The 21,855-nt window shown below is 41.4% G+C and overlaps 1 protein-coding gene across 10 annotated transcripts in view; it reads right to left on the bottom strand.

Annotated features, from left to right (window-relative positions):
* RMDN3 (regulator of microtubule dynamics 3) overlaps positions 1-21,855 on the bottom strand; it is a 103,422-nt gene that overhangs the window by 30,353 nt on the left and 51,214 nt on the right. For 4 of the 10 annotated variants that reach the window (XM_042849484.2, XM_042849481.2, XM_005284671.4 and 1 more), the window contains exons 10-13: positions 20,615-20,713; positions 18,730-18,783; positions 13,447-13,527; positions 4,144-10,638 (exon numbers count right to left, since the gene is read on the bottom strand). In XM_042849484.2, the coding sequence (XP_042705418.2) occupies positions 10,585-10,638; positions 13,447-13,527; positions 18,730-18,783; positions 20,615-20,713 (288 nt within the window). In that variant the 3' untranslated portion in view covers positions 4,144-10,584. The other 6 variants (XM_042849483.2, XM_065593147.1, XM_065593148.1 and 3 more) reach the window with 3 other exon arrangements.

Genomic DNA, 21,855 nt, shown 5'->3' with positions numbered 1-21,855 from the left:
TCACCCCAGGCTTTTGACCGTGCCTGAACTACTGGCACACAAAATGTCACTGGAGATGCCAGACAGCAGCATTCCAGCACTCTGCTTATTGCGCAGCTCAGAGTTTTATAGTCCATTTAGCCCAGCTCTGTGGACAATCTCTGGTTTTACAATCCAGCTGGTGACTTCTTTGATATCTAAATTTATCCTCTGGGCGATGCTGGCATTGTAGACTGATAGATCATTTTTATTGAGTAACAGCCTTTTTGACTGAGAGGTAAAAATTGGTAAACAAGCATACAGGGTCGCAAAACTTGTCAGAGATGGTCTAGGTTTACTTGGTCCTGCCTCAGCACAGGGGGCTGAACTTGATCACTCCTTGAGCTCTCTTCCAGCCCTACATTTTTATGATCCTATGAAAACAGCATGGAGGGGACAAACACGGGAACTGCTGATACCTCTCATGTTTCTGCCCTTATTTTCAAATGAGCGCCGTGGATGAGGACTCCGCTACCTCCAGGACCATCTCTCTCTTCACCTCTCCAACATTACTATGATCAACAGGACCACTGTGGCTAACAAAGCCTAGAATGAAAGTGTTGGAGGCGAGGGGAGGGATAGCTCAGTGGTTTGAACATTGGCCTGCTAAACCCAGGGTTGTGAGTTCAATCCTTGAGGGGGCTATTTAGGGATCTTGGGCAAAAATCTGTCTGGGGATTGGTCCTGCTTTGAGCAGGGAGTTGGACTAGATGACCTCCTGAGGTCCCTTCCAACCCTGATATTCTATGATTCTAGAGGCATCAGCTCTTGGTTTGAAACTCCCTGCAAGAGCCTGAGTTGAGATCACAATGCAAGATTCACTTCCGTGCACAGGCTTCCACACAATAATGGTTAAGCAGTCCAGAGCCATTTGCAGAACCAACACCCTGAGAGAGAGGAAAGTGGTCTCAGCTGAACCAAAACCATGATGCCACTACTATTCATATTTGGCCCTTCAATACTACAGTGCTGGGTATGCATTAGGAATCCACACATCCAGAGCCATGTGTACGCCACAGTTCAGTGGCTTTAGGATTACTCAGTACTGGCTTGCAGAACTGTGCTGTTTTGGTTAATTTCTAGCTCATGTGAAGAAAGCCTTCCTAGGTGTCCTTCCCCCAACTTTTGAAGTATATCAAGTTGGGGGCCCCCACTGCCACTACCAACTTCTGAAGATTTAGGCCTAGATGTTTGTATGCAACAGTAAATCCTTCCCTCGCTGTGCCAGTTGGCAGCACACTGTTGCAGAGCATGTTGGCTATAGCTCTTTTCTACAGGGAAAGACTGCTAAAGGCAGTTATTTGAACAATTTTGCAATGCTTTGTTGACCAGATTGTTTCTCAAGTGCGGGAAGGTGGGGGGGGCGGGGGGCAGAGAGGAAGAGAGATTCCCAAGAACTGAGATTTTGTTGGGAAGCAGGAAAGAGGCAGAAAAATCATCCAAGATTATAGCATTATTTGCAAATGGCTCATAATGGTTTCAAGCCTTGAAACTCTGCAGACTTGACACTAACCTTGCAGTGGATGCAGAATAAATTAGTTCCATAGGAAACTCTAAGGACCTAAGAGGTTAGGAAATGGGGGAAGAGAAGTATGAACTGTGATGGCACAACCAAGCCGCTGGAGAAAGCGGATCTGACAAATATGCCTTGTTTTATGATTAAAGCAGGTCTGCAATACAGAACACACACAGGCTTTTGGAGAGTCTGCTCTGCTTTAAAATGAAGAAACAATCCCGTGATTAGAATTTGATTGTGGATTAAAACTATCCACTCAGCTTAAGACTGCACCTACCTCAGCAGAGATGCCTTGGTGGAGGATGAATCAAGCTGTAGAGGCATGTTGTCCACATGAAATTAATGGTGGAATTAAGCCAAGACTGAAGACTTTAGTTCAAGTGGGAGAAACCCTTTCCCCCAGGGCTCAGATGCAGTGGATAGGCAGCAGAACAGCACACAGATACCTCTTTCATGCTTCTGCCCTTCTTTTGTAGAATCTAAAGCTTTTAATTTTTATTTTTAAAAAGTGTCTAGCTACTTTGGTTGCTAAGTAATCTTAACATGATGTCTGCCTGCGATTGCAGAAGCTGAAACAATAGCTCAGAGATGTGATCTGCTCCATTCATTTCAATGGGCACTCAGATGCCACAGCTATCACTTTGATGTCAACATTGTTAGCTCCTCAAAGCACATAAGAAAACCTGTTCACACTGTACAGATTGGCCCAATCTGCTGGGAGTGACAGCTCATTTTGGCCACACCTGTGAGTGGGCTTGAGGGTGCTGCTACTTTTTTTCCATGCCCAGCCAAGAGCGAGCTAAAGCGAAGGAACCTAGCAGAGCCCAGTGGATTACCCGAGCTCCCACAAGGGGGAGACAAGCTCAAGCAACACAGCAAAGTACATGAGACTCACCAGAGAAAGTCAAGCTAAGCCCAAGGGTGTATTCAGATGCCACTGACAGGGAACTCAGCCCACGGTGCCCAGAGAGCACATGGAGCTATTTTAAACATTGTTCACAGTAGATCTGTGCCAGTCTCTCATGTGCCTGGAGCCTAGAAAGGTAACATTAACTTTGTCCCCTCCATACTGTGACCAATTTCCTTTTACAATGAAAATGTGATTTCCAGTAGTCAACATTTTTTTCATCTGGAGAAGTTTTGCAGGTGAGACACCAATTATACAAGCAGAAACATACACACTTTAGTTGTACTATTTTCAGTTGGAAAAAAACTGTTTACACCCATACTGATATTCAGGAGACCTTGCAATGGGATTATGATAAAACTCCCTCAAAATGAACCAATGACTGCTCTGACCACTCACCAAATATCACAAAGGAAAACATTAGTGATGTCAGCAGCAGGGATTGCTGTGGAAAATGAGTGTGCGCACACATAGGAAGTTGCATGCAACCACCCTCTCAAATTCTGCAAGGTCAGAGCAGATCAGTATTTGCCGGAGATGTTCCAAGAAACACTCGTGTGTTGTAGGAAGTAAAACAGGTATTATAGGGCCCATTTCTAGTTGGAAATGATGTTGACCCTGTTACTTGTCACTGAAGGCTCATCTACAATTACAATGCTATTGTGTTTCTGTAGCACTTCCGTGTAGACACTAGATATGCCAATAGGTTCTCCAATCGGTATACATACTCCACCTCCCAGAGAGGTGGTAGGATACATAGCACTGTCTACCCTGGGGACTTAGGTTGGCTTAGCTATGACGTAGCTGGGTTAACTTTATTTTCTAGCATAGATCAGCCCCCAGTCAGAACTTACCCAGAACATTAGGAAGAATTCAGTGATCCTTCAGATTCTATCTTCTGATATGAGATATAAAACCAATTTCCCCAGCACTTATCGTAACTGATGGTTCGATGGCACTCTTCCAAGAGTGGGGTATTAGACCAGGAATATGATTAAAATTCAGCCTTGGATAATTACATTATACCTAAATTCCTCCTGTAGCTTCATTCAGATACAGTATTCTTTGCTTTCCACAAATGTTATTACTCTGCACTGTTAAACAGCTAGTGCATTGCACTCGAGAGGGCAGTTGAATTTCAGCAAAGGTGGAAGTGACTGCTCTGTATAGTTGGTATATTCGTTTGCTGGAATTTTGTAATGCTTTGGAATAAAAGGAGCTATAACATATAAGATTCTAAAGAGTTTAAATGCTAAAACTAACACAATTTAACACTTGTCATACTTTCTGAAGGGGAAAGAGCTGGTCATTTGGGCAAGAGAGGCTAGAGACTTAGATTACTCAAATCCCCATTAGTACAAATGATTAACCAGACAAATTCACTTTAAATCAAGTTCTGCGTATATAAGTAACATTCCTTTTTTTAAAAAAAGGAAGTGTACATATGTATTACAGTGCAAGTATCAGCAGCTATGTATATATACACACACTATATCATCTACAAGTGTAACACATTTTCCCCTCCCCACAAACCCCCGGCCACAAAACAGTGACATATATTCCCATATGTTCATTATGGTATTTTCAGTATTATGCACACATATGCATTCAATGACTTTTTAATAAAAAGATGTATTTCTGTCAGTGGACTTGCTCAATTACCTAAATCATTACTGTAAAGAATAAGGTGCCAACACTACAATTAGAAAAGGGGAGATTTTCTCCTTAGACACTTGAAGTGTTTTATTTCAAACAAGACAACACAGTGAAGTTAAAAGCATTTTGGTAATTTTGCAGTTATCCTTTAACACAATATTAATTAACCACAGACAGATATGCCATAAAAATAACACAAGACGAGTTGCAGGAAAAATGATTCTCATCTGATTCCTGTAATAAATCTTGGAAAAAGGCTTCCACAGTCAGCAGGGTGAAGTGTCTTTCAATTAACTTTTACTCATCCAAATCTCCTGTCTCTTATGGCCCTGAATGTTTACAGTGCAGTCAACTTCATGAAATTAACAGTAACATCCAGGACTGGTCAGTAAAACATTTGCAAACGTAAAAATCAAAGAAACCCAAAACAAGCTCTGTGTTTACCTGAGGCTGTTAAAGTGCATCCCCCTTTCTAACAGGAGGAATAAACCTTGCTGCCTTTCCCTGCATGCATATAAAAGCCAATCTCTGTCAGATTATTTTAGGTTTATCCTCTCAAAAGACTACTTAAAATTTAGTTGCTTAAACTAAAAATCCCAAACAGCACTGTAAGGAGTGTGTTTTTAATTAAACTTCCATGATTCGCCACATCAATCTGAAAGCTATGCTGTTCATTAGAATTGAAACTGCATTCCTCCATCAGATTTATCTTATTCGTAACCAGCAAGAAACACAGAAAGCTAGAATGTTTAAAAATATTCATTTGATCCCCAGCATAGCATACCAAGGATCATTGCGAAAGATGGTCAGGATGGAAACAGCAAAAATAGAGCCTTTGAGCTTGAAAAGAACTGCAGACTTTACCATCTCCTTTCCTCGTGTTCTTAAAGCCACATTAATTAGTTTCCAGCAAACATATCTGACTAGAAAATAGTGTCTGTTGAATTCAAGTCTCCATCCAGTTGTTAAGCCAGAAGTGGAGCTTCCAATGGAAATCTTCCCTGTACATGCACCTGAATATCGCAGCCCTGAACTTCAAGTTCCCAATGAAAAAGCACAATGGGTAAAATTAAATTAAAATGGAATTCCAGACCCCAAGTTTATTTTTTTTTAAAAGGAAACAAATGCAATTGAAACAGGGAACGAAATACATAGAAAGCCTAGAGTAAATGTTCACAAACAAAAAATGGAGGGATGAAATAAGGGGTAAGATGACACCACTCATCATTTGAAGTAATCTAAAAACTAGAGATCCCACTAAAATGTCAAAAAGAGGAAAGAACACCCCTTACTTTAACTTCATTACTGCCCTCTCCCCATTCAATGAAGACATTTAAGCTTTCTCAAAGCTAAAATAAGTTTAGTCACACAGCCCAATATTCCTTACATGTCTTTTTTCAAGGCATTCTATCCAATACCCCACAAGACCCAACTCAACATTCAACCAATGGAGGAAAAGAAAACCTCTCAGATTTTGGTATTAACATCAATCCCTGCCTGCCTAACTTTTAACTCACTGCTACGTTTGTGCAAGTCTCCTCATGAACTACAGCATATCACAGGGGCATACAAGGAGCTGATCTACTCCTTGGTTACTTGAAGATCTATTCTACATAACAGAGAACATAAGAATGGCCATACTGAGTCAGACCAAAGGTCCATCCAGCCCAGTATCCTGTCTGCTGACAGTGGCCAATGCCAGGTGCCCCCGAGGGAGTGAACCTAACAGGTAATGATCAAGTGATCTCTCTCCTGCCATCCATCTCCACCCTCTGACAAACAGAAGCTAGGACACCATTCCTTACCCATCCTGGCTAGTAGTCATTAATGGACTTAACCTCCATGAATTTATCTAGTTCTCTTTTAAACCCTGTTATAGTCCTACCCTTCACAACCTCCTCAGGCAAGGTTGACTGTGCGCTGTGTGAAGAACTTCCTTTTATTTGTTTTAAACCTGCTGCCCATTAATTTCATTTGGTGACCCCTAGGTCTTATATTATGGGAACAAGTAAATAACTTTTCCTTATTCACTTTCTCCACACCACTCATGATTTTATATACCTCTATCATATCCCCACTCCCGTCTCCTATTACCCAAGCAGAAAAGTCCTAGCCTCTTTAATCTCTCCTCATATGGGACCCGTTCCAAACCCCTAATCATTTTAGATGCCCTTCTCTGAAGCTTTTCTAATGCCAGTATATCTTTTTTGAGATGAGGAGACCACATCTGTACGTAGTATTCAAGATGAACAAGAGTACTTGTAGCACCTTAGAGACTAACAAATTTATTTGAGCATGTGGGTGTACCATGGATTTATATAAGGGCAATAAGATATTCTCCATCTTATTCTCTATCCCATTTTTAATGATTCCTAACATCCTGTTTGTTTTGACTGCCACTGCACACTGCGTGGACGTCTTCAGAGAACTATCCACGATCTCTTTCCTGATTAGTTGTAGCTAAATTAGCCTCCATCATATTGTATGTATAGTTGGGGTTATTTTTTCCAATGTGCATTACTTTACATTTATCCACATTAAATTTCATGTGTCATTTTGCTGCCCAATCACTTAGTTTTGTGAGATCTTTTTGAAGTTCTTCACAATCTGCTTTGGTCTTAAGTATCTTAAGCAGTTTAGTATCATCTGCAAACTTTGCCATCTCACTGTTTACCCCTTTTTCCATATCATTTATGAATAAGTTGAATAGGATTGGTCCTAGGACTGATCCTTGGGGAACATTCTGAAAATTCTGACTGACCCTCTCCATTCTGAAAATTTACCATTTATTCCTACCCTTTGTTCCCTGTCTTTTAACCAGTTCTCAATCCATGAAAGGATATTCCCTCTTATCCCATGACAACTTAATCTACGTAAGAGCCTTTGGTGAGGGACCTTGTCAAAGGCTTTCTGGAAATCTAAATACACTATGTCCACTGGATCCCCCTTGTCCACATGTTTGTTGGCCCCTTCAAAGAACTCTAATAGATTAGTAAGACATGATTTCCCTTTACAGAAACCATGTTGACTTTTCCCAAACAATTTATGTTCTTCTATGTGTCTGACCATTTTATTCTTTACTATTGTTTCAACTAATTTGCCCGGTACTGGCGTTAGACTTACACGTCTGTAATTGCCAGGATCACCTGTAGAGCCCTTTTTAAATATTGGCGTTACATTAGCTATCTTCCAGTCACTGGGTACAGAAGCTGATTTAAAGGACAGGTTACAAACCATAGTTAATAGTTCTGCAATTTCACATTTGAGTTCTTTCAGAACTCTTGGGTGAATGCCATCTGGTCCCGGTGACTTGTTACTGTTAAGTTTATCAATTAATTCCAAAAACCTCCTCTAATGACACTTCAATCTGTGACAATTCCTCAGATTTGTCACCCAATCCCACTCCTATTTAATAGGAGTTTTGCCATCAGTTTTGAGTGGAAGCATGATTGGGGCCCAACTGCACATACATTCAAATACCATCCATCCAGAATGGATGCTCAGAGTAGAATGGAGAAAGGGGCAGTTAATTAGGTGCTCATTAATCTCACTTCACCAGCTCAATTGGCAGTTTCCAATTTTAATTGTATTCTCATGTCTATTTAGAAACAAGTAGACATCATCTGAACTAAAATATTCTCTTGGTGGGTCCATGCTTTCAAAACCTGAATAATTCTAAAGTCTTCTCTTCTAGAATTTGTCATAACATTTAACTATTTGGAGATTTGCTGAAAACTTACACTTCTGCCCAGACTCTGCCTTCATGGCAGCATGTGGACAGCAGCTTCAGTGCTCCTGCCTTTTATCTGCCTAAAAGGGTTTTGTTTTTTTAAACTGATTTTTGGAAGCAGCAGTGAGCGGTGTTCTCTCTCTTAATCCCCCTCCTCTCCCCGGGCCAGTTTTTACTCCGGTATTAGAACCCACCCAGAACCTCCACTGCAGCGCCTCCCTGCTAGCTCCTTAGCACCTTTTAGGAATGACAAAGAAGCCTAAAAAAGCACAGTATGATATCCAAACGGTGCTCCAGCTGTGATCTGGGACAGTCCCCCTCAGGACTTGCCCTGAGTCAATCAGGCATGAGGATCCTACCCACCAAAGCAGCTGCAACTAACACGGGAATAATGGACCAGGTGTCTCTGGGCAGGATGAAGAGGACTGCAATCAGCTGACTTAGGGGGTAAGGCCCATGGGACGCCTGGAGAACAGGGAAGTGAGACTTCCAGGATCACGAATCCCCCCTCCCTCCCCCCCCCCAAATCTTAAAATGGGTCCTGAGTAGCCTGGGAAAAGCAGCAGGGCTCAAACAGCCCCCTGCTTCCCAATTTGGTCAGGACTCTGGAAGCATTTCCCCTCCCTGGGGAAATGCGACCCAGAAGGCAAGGACTCAAAGATCTTGAGGGGGGAGTTCAGGCCCTTGGGAAAGCTAGCTGCAAAAAGATCTTACTAAAGCTGTGATGGAGCTAGTATGCTCTCTAAGCAAACAAAAAAGCAAAACGCTAAAAAGGAGAAGCAAAAGCTTAAAAGATCTAGAAGTCCTCTGATTCCTCCTCCACAGAGGATGGTGAATTGTCAGGCTCTGATTCCTATCAGGACCAGGGAAAACTCAGCCAAGGTCCACCCCCACCGAGAAATGTCCCCCTAATACGTATGTATAAGTGGTTAAGAAAGGCAATCAGATCTCATTTTCTATTAGATGGTGTGTAATTAGCTTAAATGTTTGGTCTTGTAATCCCACTCTACAGCAAATCAGACATGATATTCTATAACATGTAATAAAGTGTTTAATGCCCACACACAAATAGCTGCCAGCTAAAATAATTAAAAAAAAAAAAAAGATATGAGGAAGCCCAGTTAGATTCCTGGGAGAAATTGCTGTGCATAGAACAAGGTGAGTTGTGTTGTCCTCTGAAAAAAAAAACGTGTTAGAGGAGAAAAAAAACAACCCAAAACTTTCTGCTATTTGGAACTGACTGGAACAAATATTAGTGGTTAGCTTGATACTCCCCTCCCAGCCCAAAGTGTCATTTTGATTATACTTTGAATTTGTTATCTAGCAGAATGAGGTGGAAAGCATTTGTGCCAAACTGTCAATTTTGCCATCTGGTTCCTCTTTCTGCAGCAAGTGCTTCGTAAAGATAATGAACAGCCTCTGCAACTCCTAAACTTCTTTACATCAGGTAGGTAAGGTTTAGATGAGTGCAGAAGATATCAAACTTTCACAGTTAAGGAATCTGAAAGCGTTCACTTGGATTAAAAGATTAGCATTTTTGGTGAGTAAAGAAAATCTAGTTTGTGTTCCAAGTTTAAGATTTTATCACTTGGTCTCTTATGGCAGTGATACGTTTCTTTAACATAAGTCCTTATTTCTGAAGAACATCTCTGAAAGCAGATGCATTGGTCCCATGATGTTAATCTCTAGACGTATGCTGATGAGTATTGCTGGTTTTACCTTGATGACTAAAACCATTAACTAGCCAGATGAACTTGCAAAGAGACAACAGGAGTGGGCTCTGGGCATCACTGATGTTTTCAGAGGGAGGTGAGAAGGGTCTGAGCAGAACTCTTGCCTTTGGTATTATGGTTTCTTTGTAACTGCCCTTTCTTATGATCTAATGTCACTGCCCACTTCAAGCCATAGGTTTAATGGAAAATAAGAATGCCTCACTGTCTTCAGTACAGCAGGCAGCTAGAACCAATGGAAAATAAAACACCAAGCACAATGGCTTTACCCTGTACCTTGTTGAAATGTCAGGCCTGTATTTTATCAGCTATGCCAGTGTCCAATGTGTGACTCCAGACTGTGTTAATATTGTTTAAGTACTAAAAGTGAAAGTGGGTTGCCATGCCCACCCTGGATTCTCAACTGAAGAAACCTTTGCTGAAAAAGCCATGAGCAATCAAAGAGCTCAGCAGTAAGGAAAGATTGACATTCTCCACTCTGCCTATTAGCAATGGTTGTCACTAACTATAAAGAAATATAGGCATAGCTAAGGGTGGCTGTTGATTCCCAGCCTTCATAACACACTAGAACCATGCCTGTGACATTTTATTAATTAGAGCACAGGATCCCATCACATCTTGAACTTCACATGTTTATGTCCTCGCCCGATAGAAGTTGAGCAATAAATACTTCTTGGGAAGTGTAGGTAGATGAATTTGAAAATCAAAGGCATAGAGGAAACAACTAAAATCCAATCAAGTTGATGGCTGCTGCACCGAACAGGTCAAGCGCTTGATTCATTAGACTATATCTGGTGCAACAGGCAGGCAGATGAACAGAATTAGAGTTTAGTCCTGTGAGTCCCTGCCAAGATTTAACTCCTCAGGGAAGTGCTGTTGAAACTGCAGTTTGGTTTGTTCTTTGTAAGATCTGTGGTTTGCCCATGAAGCCCAATCCAAGGTGGTCCAGATTGTGAAATCCTTTAGACTGTAATTTGTCCTGTCCACACCACAGTTATCCGAGGACTGGGCTCTTAAAAAAAAAACCTTATTCTTCTGAGATTCCTTGCATCTCCTCCATCTCCCTCTTTATTTTTTCATCCTGAGACAGCAAAGAAAGAAATGATAAATATCACAATGGCCAGTGGGTTTAATCCAGTCCCATTTACAAAATTAAAGGTTACTCACTTGGTTTCGTTTTCTTATTCAACTCTATTTTTTTTAAAAGCAAAATTTCTCATATCCCTCCTCCTACCTGATACGCGTCTTTATAGTTGTTTTTAAATTCTATTCAGGTTTTCCAAGCAGTAAGAGGAAGTCTTCTTATTTCTTTTTCACTTCTGAAAGCACAGAATTGTGAACCAGGAACTCTGGAGTTCTAACCTTGGCTTTCATGCAGATTCTTTGTTGAACTGGGCAAGCCACTTCACCTCTTTGCCTCTGTTTCTCCATCAGTATGATCAAGTTACCTATCTACTTTATGGGGTGAAGAGGATGAATGTGTGCAATTACATTAAAAATGAAAGCCACTATATAAATATTATCTGGACCGCCTTACTAGACCCTTGTTTTTCTGTTTGTGGCATGCTGCTCTTTTCTTTATGCCATCTCAGAAAACGGAAGTAAATGCTCACAAGTCCTTGATTTTGTCTCTTTCCTGAAACCCCCCTGCTTTTCTTATTAAGTTTTATTCCTCCAATATACTGCTTATTCTTTTGGAATATCTCCTGTTTCCAGTTAACAAATGTTTCATCCTAGTTCTGTCAAGAGGAACTTGAGCTGAGGAAGTAACTCATTTGGCAGAATATGGCCATTTCCTGTTCACATTCTGGAATTCACAATTTGATACCCTGGTTTCCTTCAGTTTGGCAACATTTAGCAGCTGAGTACCTTCATGCAGTAATGGATAATGCTCTGGAGGTGGCAGCACTGTCAAGTCAGCATGTTACAGATGGTTGGCTGAGACTCCCTGCCTACCTGCGGCCTGAACTCCAGCCAAATAATTTGGCTACAGCAACATAGTCGAATGACAGATTTTAAAATACTGTGTGTGTCATAACAAAAGTTATGTCATAACAAAAGTTAATGCTGCCTTACATGTCAGTGTTTATTAAATAATACAGAGAATGAAGGAGTAAGATCTGGCTGACTTGTCTAGATTACTTTACTTGCATTTTTGAGAATTATGATGTAAACAACATCTGATTACAAGTAATTTGGGGAGTTTCTGATCAGTCCTGGACTAACAATAATAAATTGACAATACCCATCCATAACTGTATTTCACCACACAGTAAGGCAGGGTGTTACTATCAAGCCAGTGTAAAGGAGGATATTAGCCTACCAGTTCAGTTTCATCCGTTGTCTCAAATGCATGGCAATCAAGTGATACTTGAATTGTGGCTATAATGAGAAAGCTATATAAAAAGGCACCATGTTATTCAGATCTGCTTTTTTGTTGTTGTAGTAGTACTCAGTCATATCTACTTTAATGACAAAAATACATTTTTACAGCTGCTCGCACTGCAAAGCCAACAGAGACAGCTATAGGAAAGTGAGGTGGATTCTATTCTATTTGTTTATCATCAAAACAATTACAGCAAGATCCTCCAAATGGAATGTATCATAACCCCTCATAAAGAGGAAAAAAAATCTGTTTAACTTTTGAATTCCAAGTTGAATTAGCAGTAGATCGACCAACAGGTTTTGGGCTTTTTTTTTTTTTTTTTAAACTTGTAACCTGGAAAGATTCATATGGAAAACAGGGAGCCCCACCATGCTATTCTCACATAGTCCTTTGTTCAGAGGCTAGCCACATTTGACAGAGAAGGGTGAGACACAATCAAAGTTATAAAGACCTGAAATTTTTTTTTTACATATATTTATATTATATAAGTAAATATGGTGTGATATATATCTCCTACCATGCCATCTGCTAAAATTTAAAAGATACAGATGTCTTCCCATGCCTGAGGTATTTAACATATTCTAGATGTCAGATAATATTAATAGTCATGGAAGCTTACTTTAAGTTACTAAGTTGTATTTCCACCTTTTTTTGCCAACTGTTCTTTCTGGTAGTTTTTAGTTTGCTAAAGCTACTAGGACAGCCATACTTGGATATAGTATCAACCACTCAATGGCTTTCATTATGTTGCTTGATCACTTGGGGAATTCTGAAACTATGTGCAATGAAAAGGCAAGTGTCTGTGCTAAGGTGAAGACGAAGACAAAATGAGCAAGCTTAGAGACCTCTCTCCCAACTCTCCAAATCAGGGTTGAGGTATACACATGCACAAGGAACTTTTGCTTCATCTTTCTGTGAATTTCAGTCTCCAGGGCTCTCAACCCATCAACTCTTACCAGCAGTAAATTCACAAAAGCATACAATTTAAAGAGAAAGTTCAATAGTAGACTACAGTGTGTGAAGTTTTAGCATAGATTAAAGTTTGCCATACACTTAAATAAGAAGTGCTCAAAGATAGGGTTTGAGGAAGTTTATGTCTAAGCCTGCTTAAACATACTTTGTATACTATAAAATAAGAATTATCCCCAAATTTTTAATAAGTTACTACCACCCAAATTATTGTTAGTTTAAAAGCTGATTTTAATGGGAGTCCATCATAACATTCTGAAGGGCTTAGGCAATAAATATTCAAAACAATATTTCCATATAAACACTTGGCCATCACATTACCCATTTGGATCTCCCATAAAATTGCCCAGTGACTAATTTTACTAAATTACCAATTTCACAGATGGATAGAACATTTATTCAATATCACTCATCTAATCCCAGAGGTCAAATACATATAAAAATCTATAGATGGATCTAAAATTAAGTTTTAAAGGGTTTTTTGTTACATGATCATATTGGAGTGTCAGCGAGATAAAGAGCAGAAATTGCTACCTCATTTGTGATAACTGGCAGCTCTGAAGCCAGATTCATCCACTGAACAGCTGCAGAGTTATTCCCCAGGTCTCTGTAGCACTGTAAAGAAAAATGGCAATAGTGAGAAGTGTCAAGAAACAGGAAAATAGAGGTCAGTCAGCAAACTCTGAGGGACTGGAGAAGCTAGCTTGTAATTAATGAAAAGGGCTCTTCACACCTGCCAAACACCTACATTCAGCAATTCAGCACTGCCATCTTTCCTGTAGACCCCTTCATGCAAAGCACTATAAACGATACCATGTCACAAAATAATTAATTTATTTTTGATAGGTAGTTTTACAGTCTCTTATTCCTCCCCCAATATGGGCACCATTTCCCTGACCTTGTTCTTATCTAGAAATATACCATCTATTTTTCTCACTGTTCTCACTATTCCTTGAGTCACCTAGATAGCCAGTGTGCAGTATGGACTCCCATACCTACAGAGAGTGTCATTTTATCACGTGCTTTTGTCTTCAACAGCCTGGAAACAAGCGTGTCAAATTCAATTCCAAGCTCTGACACCTATTGTCAAACTTGACAGACTTTTAAAATTAGACTTTCTAAACCTCCTTCCCCCACCTTCAACAGCACCAAAAATAGTTATCCCATTGGCATAAGCAGGCCCAAGTTTTCTTAAAATGAACTCTAACCCCATCTAAGCAAGTGGGGCAACTCTTTCCAATGCTGACTGCAAGAGAAGCCATGTTCTGGACCCTCTGTATTATGTAGCAAGCTGGAATTAAATTCTGCAGCAGAGCCCTCGAGGTTCTGTAGTGCTCTAGATTAGTTTACAACATATTCTGGAGAAGCTTCAGGTAATTTTAATAAAAAGTTCAAATTTTTAATAGGTGACTAATGCAATAAGTATATAATTCCTTCTGATTTTAGTTCTCAATTAAATTTAGTTATTTTTACACTGCCCCATAATTTTCATTTTTCTCGTGCTACATATTTATGCCCATAACTCCTAACTGCCTTGTAGAAATGGTCATGGAGGAAAGCTGGAGCTTTGGCAGCTGGATAGTAACATTTGAACTTCTAGTTCCCAGAGAGTAATGGGAGGTAGTTTGAGATTGGGGGACATGCATGTTATCTAGAGAGATTGTTGCTACACAGCATCAGCAGTGAAAGTTAGCAATGCTGATGTTTGTTATTAGTTTCAAGAGCTGACACTCCATTGGGGTTGATGGGTCAGTTCACACCTCTCAGAGCTACTGTTTCAGGTTCTTAAACTTAATGGCATCTTTAATTATAGTTCACATTTCAAAATAGTTAAGGGCCATACGTTTTTGTTTTTAAGCTTGGACTCAGGAACACAAACTGTCAATGGATAGATTCTGCTACATATTTATGAATTCAGGAAGTATCATGTTTGATACTTGTCCAAAATGCTCCAATTCTCAGCATTAGGTCCAAAGCAGGGGTCGGCAACCTTTCAGAAGTGGTGTGCCGAGTCTTCATTTATTCACTCTAATTTAAGGTTTCGCGTGCCAGTAATGCATTTTAACGTTTTTAGACGGTCTCTTTCTATAAGTCAATAATATATAACTAAACTATTGTTGTATGTAACGTAAATAAGGTTTTTAAAATGTTTAAGAAGCTTCATTTAAAATTAAATTAAAATGCAGAGCCCCCTGGACCGGTGGCCAGGACCTGGGCAGTGTGAGTGCCACTGAAAATCAGTTCACGTGCCGCCTTCGGCACGCGTGCCATAGGTTGCCTATCCCTGGTCCAGAGTCTCAGAAAGCAATGCACAGCAGGTTTCTTTTCCTCTTCTGCATTTTGACCCCTTAGTTAAATTCTACTTCATTCAAAGTAATTAAATATCAAGTTAATTTAGAAATCCTATGATTAGATATTCAACTCAAGAAGACACTGTGGGATTTGGGGAAAGAGACAAAGCACACTGGGACCCCTACCAAATTCTCTGACAGGTTGTGTCTTCGGAATATTCCCTCTTCTAAACTCAAGCACTTCTATCAGAAACATCATGTGTGTTTTATTAGGATAACAGTTAATCTAGTCATTATGGGGTGGTGTGACAAAGTGGGAATGTTCTGTAATATTTTTTATGACTCCTATGTGTGCCACAATTTCCTCCTATACTTTGCACTACTACCCAGTGGTGGTGGGGAAAAGGATTAAGTTTGTTCTCAGGGAAGATTACAACACATGGGGGACGGGGGGAATGTCTGTGTGTGGTTTGAGCAGACTGCATGGGTCATTAAAAGGACTGGCCCAGGCCTACCCATATCAGTAGACAATCCAACAGAACAATGGAAAACCCCAATCACCATAACACTGACACCTAACCACCAACAACCCCGAGGGAGGAGGATTTCCCTGCCCCTCAGCAGGGAAGCTGAGCAGAGACCCCAGCTTGGGAACAAAGGACAGATGTGTCAGGTGCGGGAAAAGAGAGCTGGTTTCTGGGAGAGGCTGGGACTGACTAAGGAAGTCAGAGACAGAGCCTGAAAATGGAGTTCAATGCAACTTGGCTGGTGAATTGCTCTGACTTGACTAGAATGGACTATGTTTTAATCTTTCTCTGTGCTAGCTTAAAAGACATCCAATGCTGGGTTCCAGTTCACTGCTTGGATGTCACTGCAAATACTTGCTGAGGCACATTCATCCCTGAAGATTGTACAAGTCTCTACCAGGTGTCTATCTTGGGCCTGGTCTACACTACAAAGTTAGGTTGAGGTAAGGCAGCTTACGTCGACCTATGTCAGCATCTACACTACAGCCTTGCTCCAGCCATAAGAACATAAGAACAGCCATACTGGGTCAGACAAAAGGTCCATCTAGCCCAGTATCCTGTCTATCGACAGGGGCCAATGCCAGGTGCCCCAGAGGGAGTGAACCTAACAGGTAATGATTAAGTGATCTCTCTCCTACCATCCATCTCCACCTTCTGACAAACAGAGGCTAGGGACACCATTCCTTACCCATCCTGGCTAATAGCCATTAATGGACTTAACCTCCATGAATTTATCCAGTTCTCTTTTAAACGCTGTTATAGTCCTAGCCTTCACAACCTCCTCAGGTAAGGAGTTCCACAAGTTGACAGTGCGCTGTGTGAAGAAGAACTTCCTTTTATTTGTTTTAAACCTGCTGCCTATTATAAGCCAATATAAGTGCCCTACTACATCGACATAACTCCACCTCCACAAAGGGCATATGGTTTATGCCGGTGTAGTTAGGGCCATACAGTGTCTGTGTAGACACTCCATTACTTACATCAGCTGTTGGCTGTTATTCTTGTTAATTTCATGGCTCCATGGCCGTGAAATTGACAAGGAACGCTGGTAGGTTCCCTTCTGTATAACACCCCTGCCCCCCCCGCCCCCGCGACTCACAGCTGTGCTGTCAACCGGGGTGGGGGCTCTCAGCTCCCTGCAGAGCTAATTAGCTGGTGCCCAAGTTGGGCTCCCAGCGCTTCCCACTTTCCCCCCAGGCAGCTGCCGGGCTCCCTGCCCAAAGCCTGGGTGGCAGCTGGGCAGCTCCACGGGGAGCTGAGAGTCCCAGCAGCAGCCAGGCTCCTGGCAGGGAGCTCTGCGGGGAGCCAAGAGCCCAAGGTATCAGCCCCCATACTTCCCCTCTTAAGTCGCTGGAAGTGCTCCTGGTGAGGACGTGCACCATCGACAGAAGAGGGGTAGTGTCGACACAAAAAGCGCAGTAATTACTGTGGTGGCTGTAAGTCGACCTATTTTGTAGTGTAGACATGCCCTCGCATGTCTGATTCACTGAACAGAGCTCACCATGTGAAGCAGAAGTTCTGGAAGCCAGAGGCTCAATCTAGGAAGCAGTGAGGTTGCAGGGCCTATCCTGAAGGAAAAGTGGGACTCCTTGAGGTCTGGCACACTGGAGGGTTTCCTCCAAGAGACTATTTAAAAGCTGGGGCATAGCGCAGATCCTGTGGATCTGTGACAGGAGGTCACAATTTAACCACATTAAAGCCCTAAATGAGAATTTTTCCTGTAACTCTTAAAATGTTAACTGAATAATTAAGGTAAAGCATAAGATTTTCCAATTATGGGACTGTGCAAAAGTTGCTGCCCCCTTCTATTAAGCATGGAAGTAGTAGTGTGGTGGTGGTTTTTATTCTTAAAAGAGGCATTCAGAAAATATGAGGATTTTGAATATGCACAGATACAGGCTTGGTGTGGCAGCAAGTGGGAAAAAATACCTACAAGAATTTTCATTTTAGTAAATACTAAAAGGATTTGGAAACTGAAGGTGATGCTCATGTGCGGGTGGGAAATTCAATCTAATGGGATACATAATGATTTCCATTCCTACACAGGCACATACAGCCAGACATGGTATGTCAAAGGCAGAACTGTGGTAGGTGCAACGGCCTCTAAGCACCTATTAGTTCCCTTCCTGGTTTGAGATCACTTTCTACGTTTCATAAAATAGACTTTTCTTGTCAAATAAACTCTTCACCTAGTTTCAAATGCTAATACATTCCAGGCTGGGAAACGAACCTTAAACTTGCATGCTACCCAGATAAAATTTACATTCTTTGGGAATTGGGAATACAGTGATTTTACAGAAAATGACTACAGCTACACTTTGCTACGCCCACTCTGGCTGCTGTTACTAAAGCTGTTTGGGCTTTAAATATTTCCTAGACTCCAACAGGAGGCCAAAGGAACTAAGCATCAGTTTTAGCATTTAAAAGATTCAAAAACAGTTATTTCCCTCAACACAAACAACAACAAAATCAGCAGATCCTCTGCTTCAGGCCAGCACATTCATGGTCTGTTTAATCACTACCATCCATGCTGGCAAAAGAGGGTCAAACTGGGTATTTCACTCTTTCCCTGATTCTCTCCTTGCACACAGCTTAAATGTGAGGATCAGTGAACAGATGTGGCTCAGAAGTTAACAGTGTTAATTTTTAACAGAAAAAATTCTGCGTAAAATAACCTGGGTGCCCCTTGGAAGATCTATAAAGGCAAAATAACCAACAAAGAAAGAGCAGCTTAGAGTTCCATATCCTCCTGCCCCAGATGAATTGCTATCTCCTTGCCCATTTGTAAAAAATCAAAAACAACAACAACAACAACAACAACAAAAACACCACACGCAATATTAACTTATACGTGACTATATTTATATACAACACTTTGCATTTCTACAGCATCTATCATCCATGGACCTCCAAATGCTTTACACACATGCCTTGCCATACAAGCATATAGACTGAAGAGAACAAAATTAACTGCTCTAGTGTAATAAATGATCAGTTACCTTAGAAATGTACACCCTTCCTGCTTTGGAAAATCCTGGGCTCAGCTCTTCAGCCTACGGGGAGGGGGGGGTGGGGGGGGGAAGGAGAAAGAGAGAGAGAAGGATTCAATAGGATATCAGAAGGACCCAATTTGAACAGTTTTTTATTATAACTCAAACAGAAATGTTGCCTTTAACACATGGGGCTGACTTACACACAGTTTGTGCATCAATTTAACTTATCTGTTTAGAAACAGATGGAGTTAAATTGGTGCAATCTCCCCAAGAGTACTTTATATCAATTTAACTTAATTAGGAACAGATCACCCCTCGGAATTCCACAAAGTGTCTGAGATTTAATGAGCAACGTTTCAGAGTAGCAGCCGTGTTAGTCTGTATCCGCAAAAAGAACAGGAGTACTTGTGGCACCTTAGAGACTAACAAATTTATTAGAGCATAAGCTTTCGTGGACTACAGCCCACTTCTTCGGATGCATACAGCTGTATGCTCTAATAAATTTGTTAGTCTCTAAGGTGCCACAAGTACTCCTGTTCTTTTTGAGCAACGTTTGTGTCCTACTCTAATATTACACACTAAAAAAACTACATTAAAAAGAACAATAAGGTTGCAAAGTCATACGCGCAGAAGTTAGGAAACGCCAGAATTAAGATTGCCTGTGGAGGCCTACTTCATCCCCCTTGCGCTTAAGCATTACAAGATAAAATTCAATTTTTTGACTCCACATCAGATCTGTCTCCTCCCTCATGGGTCCCAATCTCCCCCACCCCAACTTCTAAACTCACTTCTTCCCTCTACCCCCCCAGCCCCCAAGTTCATGGTTCCAAACTATTTACCACCCAATCCACCAGCTCAAGCCCTTGTCCCTTCTTCATTCAAATGAGGCAGCTTCCTCCTCCATGCCACTGAAGCTGGGGAGTGAGGAGGGGGACAACAGATGACAATGAAAGCACAAAAGAGGCTGTCTGCCTTGCTCAGTTCTGGTGGCTGGACCCAGAACTGACCCAGTCTGCAGCAGCCCAGATCTGCAATGACAGGAAGTCCTGCTCAGCCCCAAGCTGGAACAACCTCAGAGTGGTTGGTGGAGGGAATCTTTTAAGTTTTTAGCTATGAAGCTTCAGTAAGTCTGAGCCTGTGCAAATTGTGATTTTTTTAAAAACGTTTAGAACATAAATTTGGACAGATTTTTAAAGGGATGGCAAAAGGCCACCCCTTGCCGAATTTCAATTCCCTGTTCCAGAACACGGGGGTGTGAGGGCTTGCCAAACACAAATCAGATTTTTTTTTAAACGGGCAAATACATTTTATCCTAGCCTTGTTCTCAGAAATTAATGGACCCTATTTGGATGACATTTTCAAAAACTCATCCTGAGGCAGACACCCAGAATGAAAAATTTCAGCCTGAAAAGTTACAGCCCAGCAGAGTTATAAACAACTGAAAAACAGGATCTTATACACCTCTACCCCGACATAACGCAACCCGATATAAGACTAATTCGGCTATAATGCGGTAAACCAGTGCTCCGGGGGGGAGGGGGCAGGGCTGCGCGCTCCGACAGATCAAAGCAAGTTCAATATAACGCGGTTTCACCTATAACGCGGTAAGATTTTTTGGCTCCCGAGGACAGCATTATATCGGGGTGGAGGCATAATAGGAAGTGTTGGGCAACCTTAATAGGCAGTGGTGCCAGCCCCACCTATAAATTGTAGAGTAATCAGTTCATGCATTTCTGCAACATACTTCTTTAGAGTATTCAAAAGCACTATATACCAGTATAGTCCAAATCAGGAGAGTATGTTTAACTGATTCATAGCATACAGTCTCCAGCAACATTTAAGTATTAGAGCTATAAATTTAACAGTTTCCTTGCCCCCCAGATTTCAGTACCTTTAAAAGGTTCTGCAGTGCATCATGGACAGTGGCTGTAGGGGGTGCTTCATACAAGGCAGAAGCAGTCTTTCTTTCAAGCCATCCCAGATGAGCGATCTGCACAGAAACAGTAACATGAAACTATCAGCAAGGAAGTCAGTAGCCAGCATGCATCCCTAAGAATTCACACAGCATATGCAAAGCATACAGGGACATTTTCAGATCCACAGTATCTGCTGCAATATCAAAGTCACATACAAAACCTTTTTGCTGACATCAGCTGACTCTGCCCAGGTACACAAATCAATCCACCTGCAGAACTTGCATTCCTTCCCCCCCGCTTCTACTACCATTTTACAGTTTGGGCCAATTAACAGTGATACAAATATGGCTCAGAATAAAATGTGTCCCCACAACTGGATTTCTATGGCTAGGAAGCTCTCTGGACTGTTTAAAATCTGATCATCACCTTATTATAACCACATTTGTTTCTGGTGACTCACCTGCACACCAGAGCAGACCTATGTTCTCCCCCTCCAAAAAGAAAAAAATTGGGGGATTAAGTCTTGTACCAGAGTATGCCTTTACCATACACACACAGACCTCGAGAGGCAAGCTCAAGTCTTTCCACCAAACACCCTCTGAAAAGCAGGCAGCAGTATAGTTATAGTACTTACTCCCTGAAATCTCATTGTCCTGCTCCCAACCCGCGTATCCACCTGAAATAAGCCTCCAGCAGCTGTACAACTCTCTACTACAATTCCATAGAACAAGGAATTGCTATTTTAGAAAACATCTCACAACATCTTCCCCACTATAGGACTCTCGCAATATGCAGAAATCAAGGCTATTCAGGGAATGTTGTAGAGGGGGGAAAATGTTTTTGCAACTCCAGCAGAAGAGGTAATTAACTTGGTGCCAAAGGATCAAAATCTTTGTAACCAGAGCTTCTGTCCTAAATGCACAGGCAGCGAGACAGACTAGAGCTAAATGACACAGGACCTGTGTTAGACAGGAAGAAGGACAATGAGACAGGATGCTCAGATAAGTAGACAGAAAGGGGCCTCGTTTGAAATACTGACCGTACAAACAGCAGACAGTGGGTAGTGGGATCAAGCCTTCAGATGGGGACAGAACAAGGTGTAGTAATATGGCTGAGTGTGAATGTCAGTACAGGCAGAATTTCCTTCTGGATATCAAAAATCAAACTAGGTTAGCCACACTTCAGCAGCCCATCTGCAGTAAGTACGCCAATTATC

The sequence above is a fragment of the Chrysemys picta genome, chromosome 4, assembly GCF_011386835.1.
Source record: "Chrysemys picta bellii isolate R12L10 chromosome 4, ASM1138683v2, whole genome shotgun sequence".
NCBI classification, from domain to species: Eukaryota; Metazoa; Chordata; order Testudines; family Emydidae; genus Chrysemys; species Chrysemys picta.
Note: the sequence above shows the minus strand (reverse complement) of the source record. Positions and strands in the feature narration are given on the sequence as shown.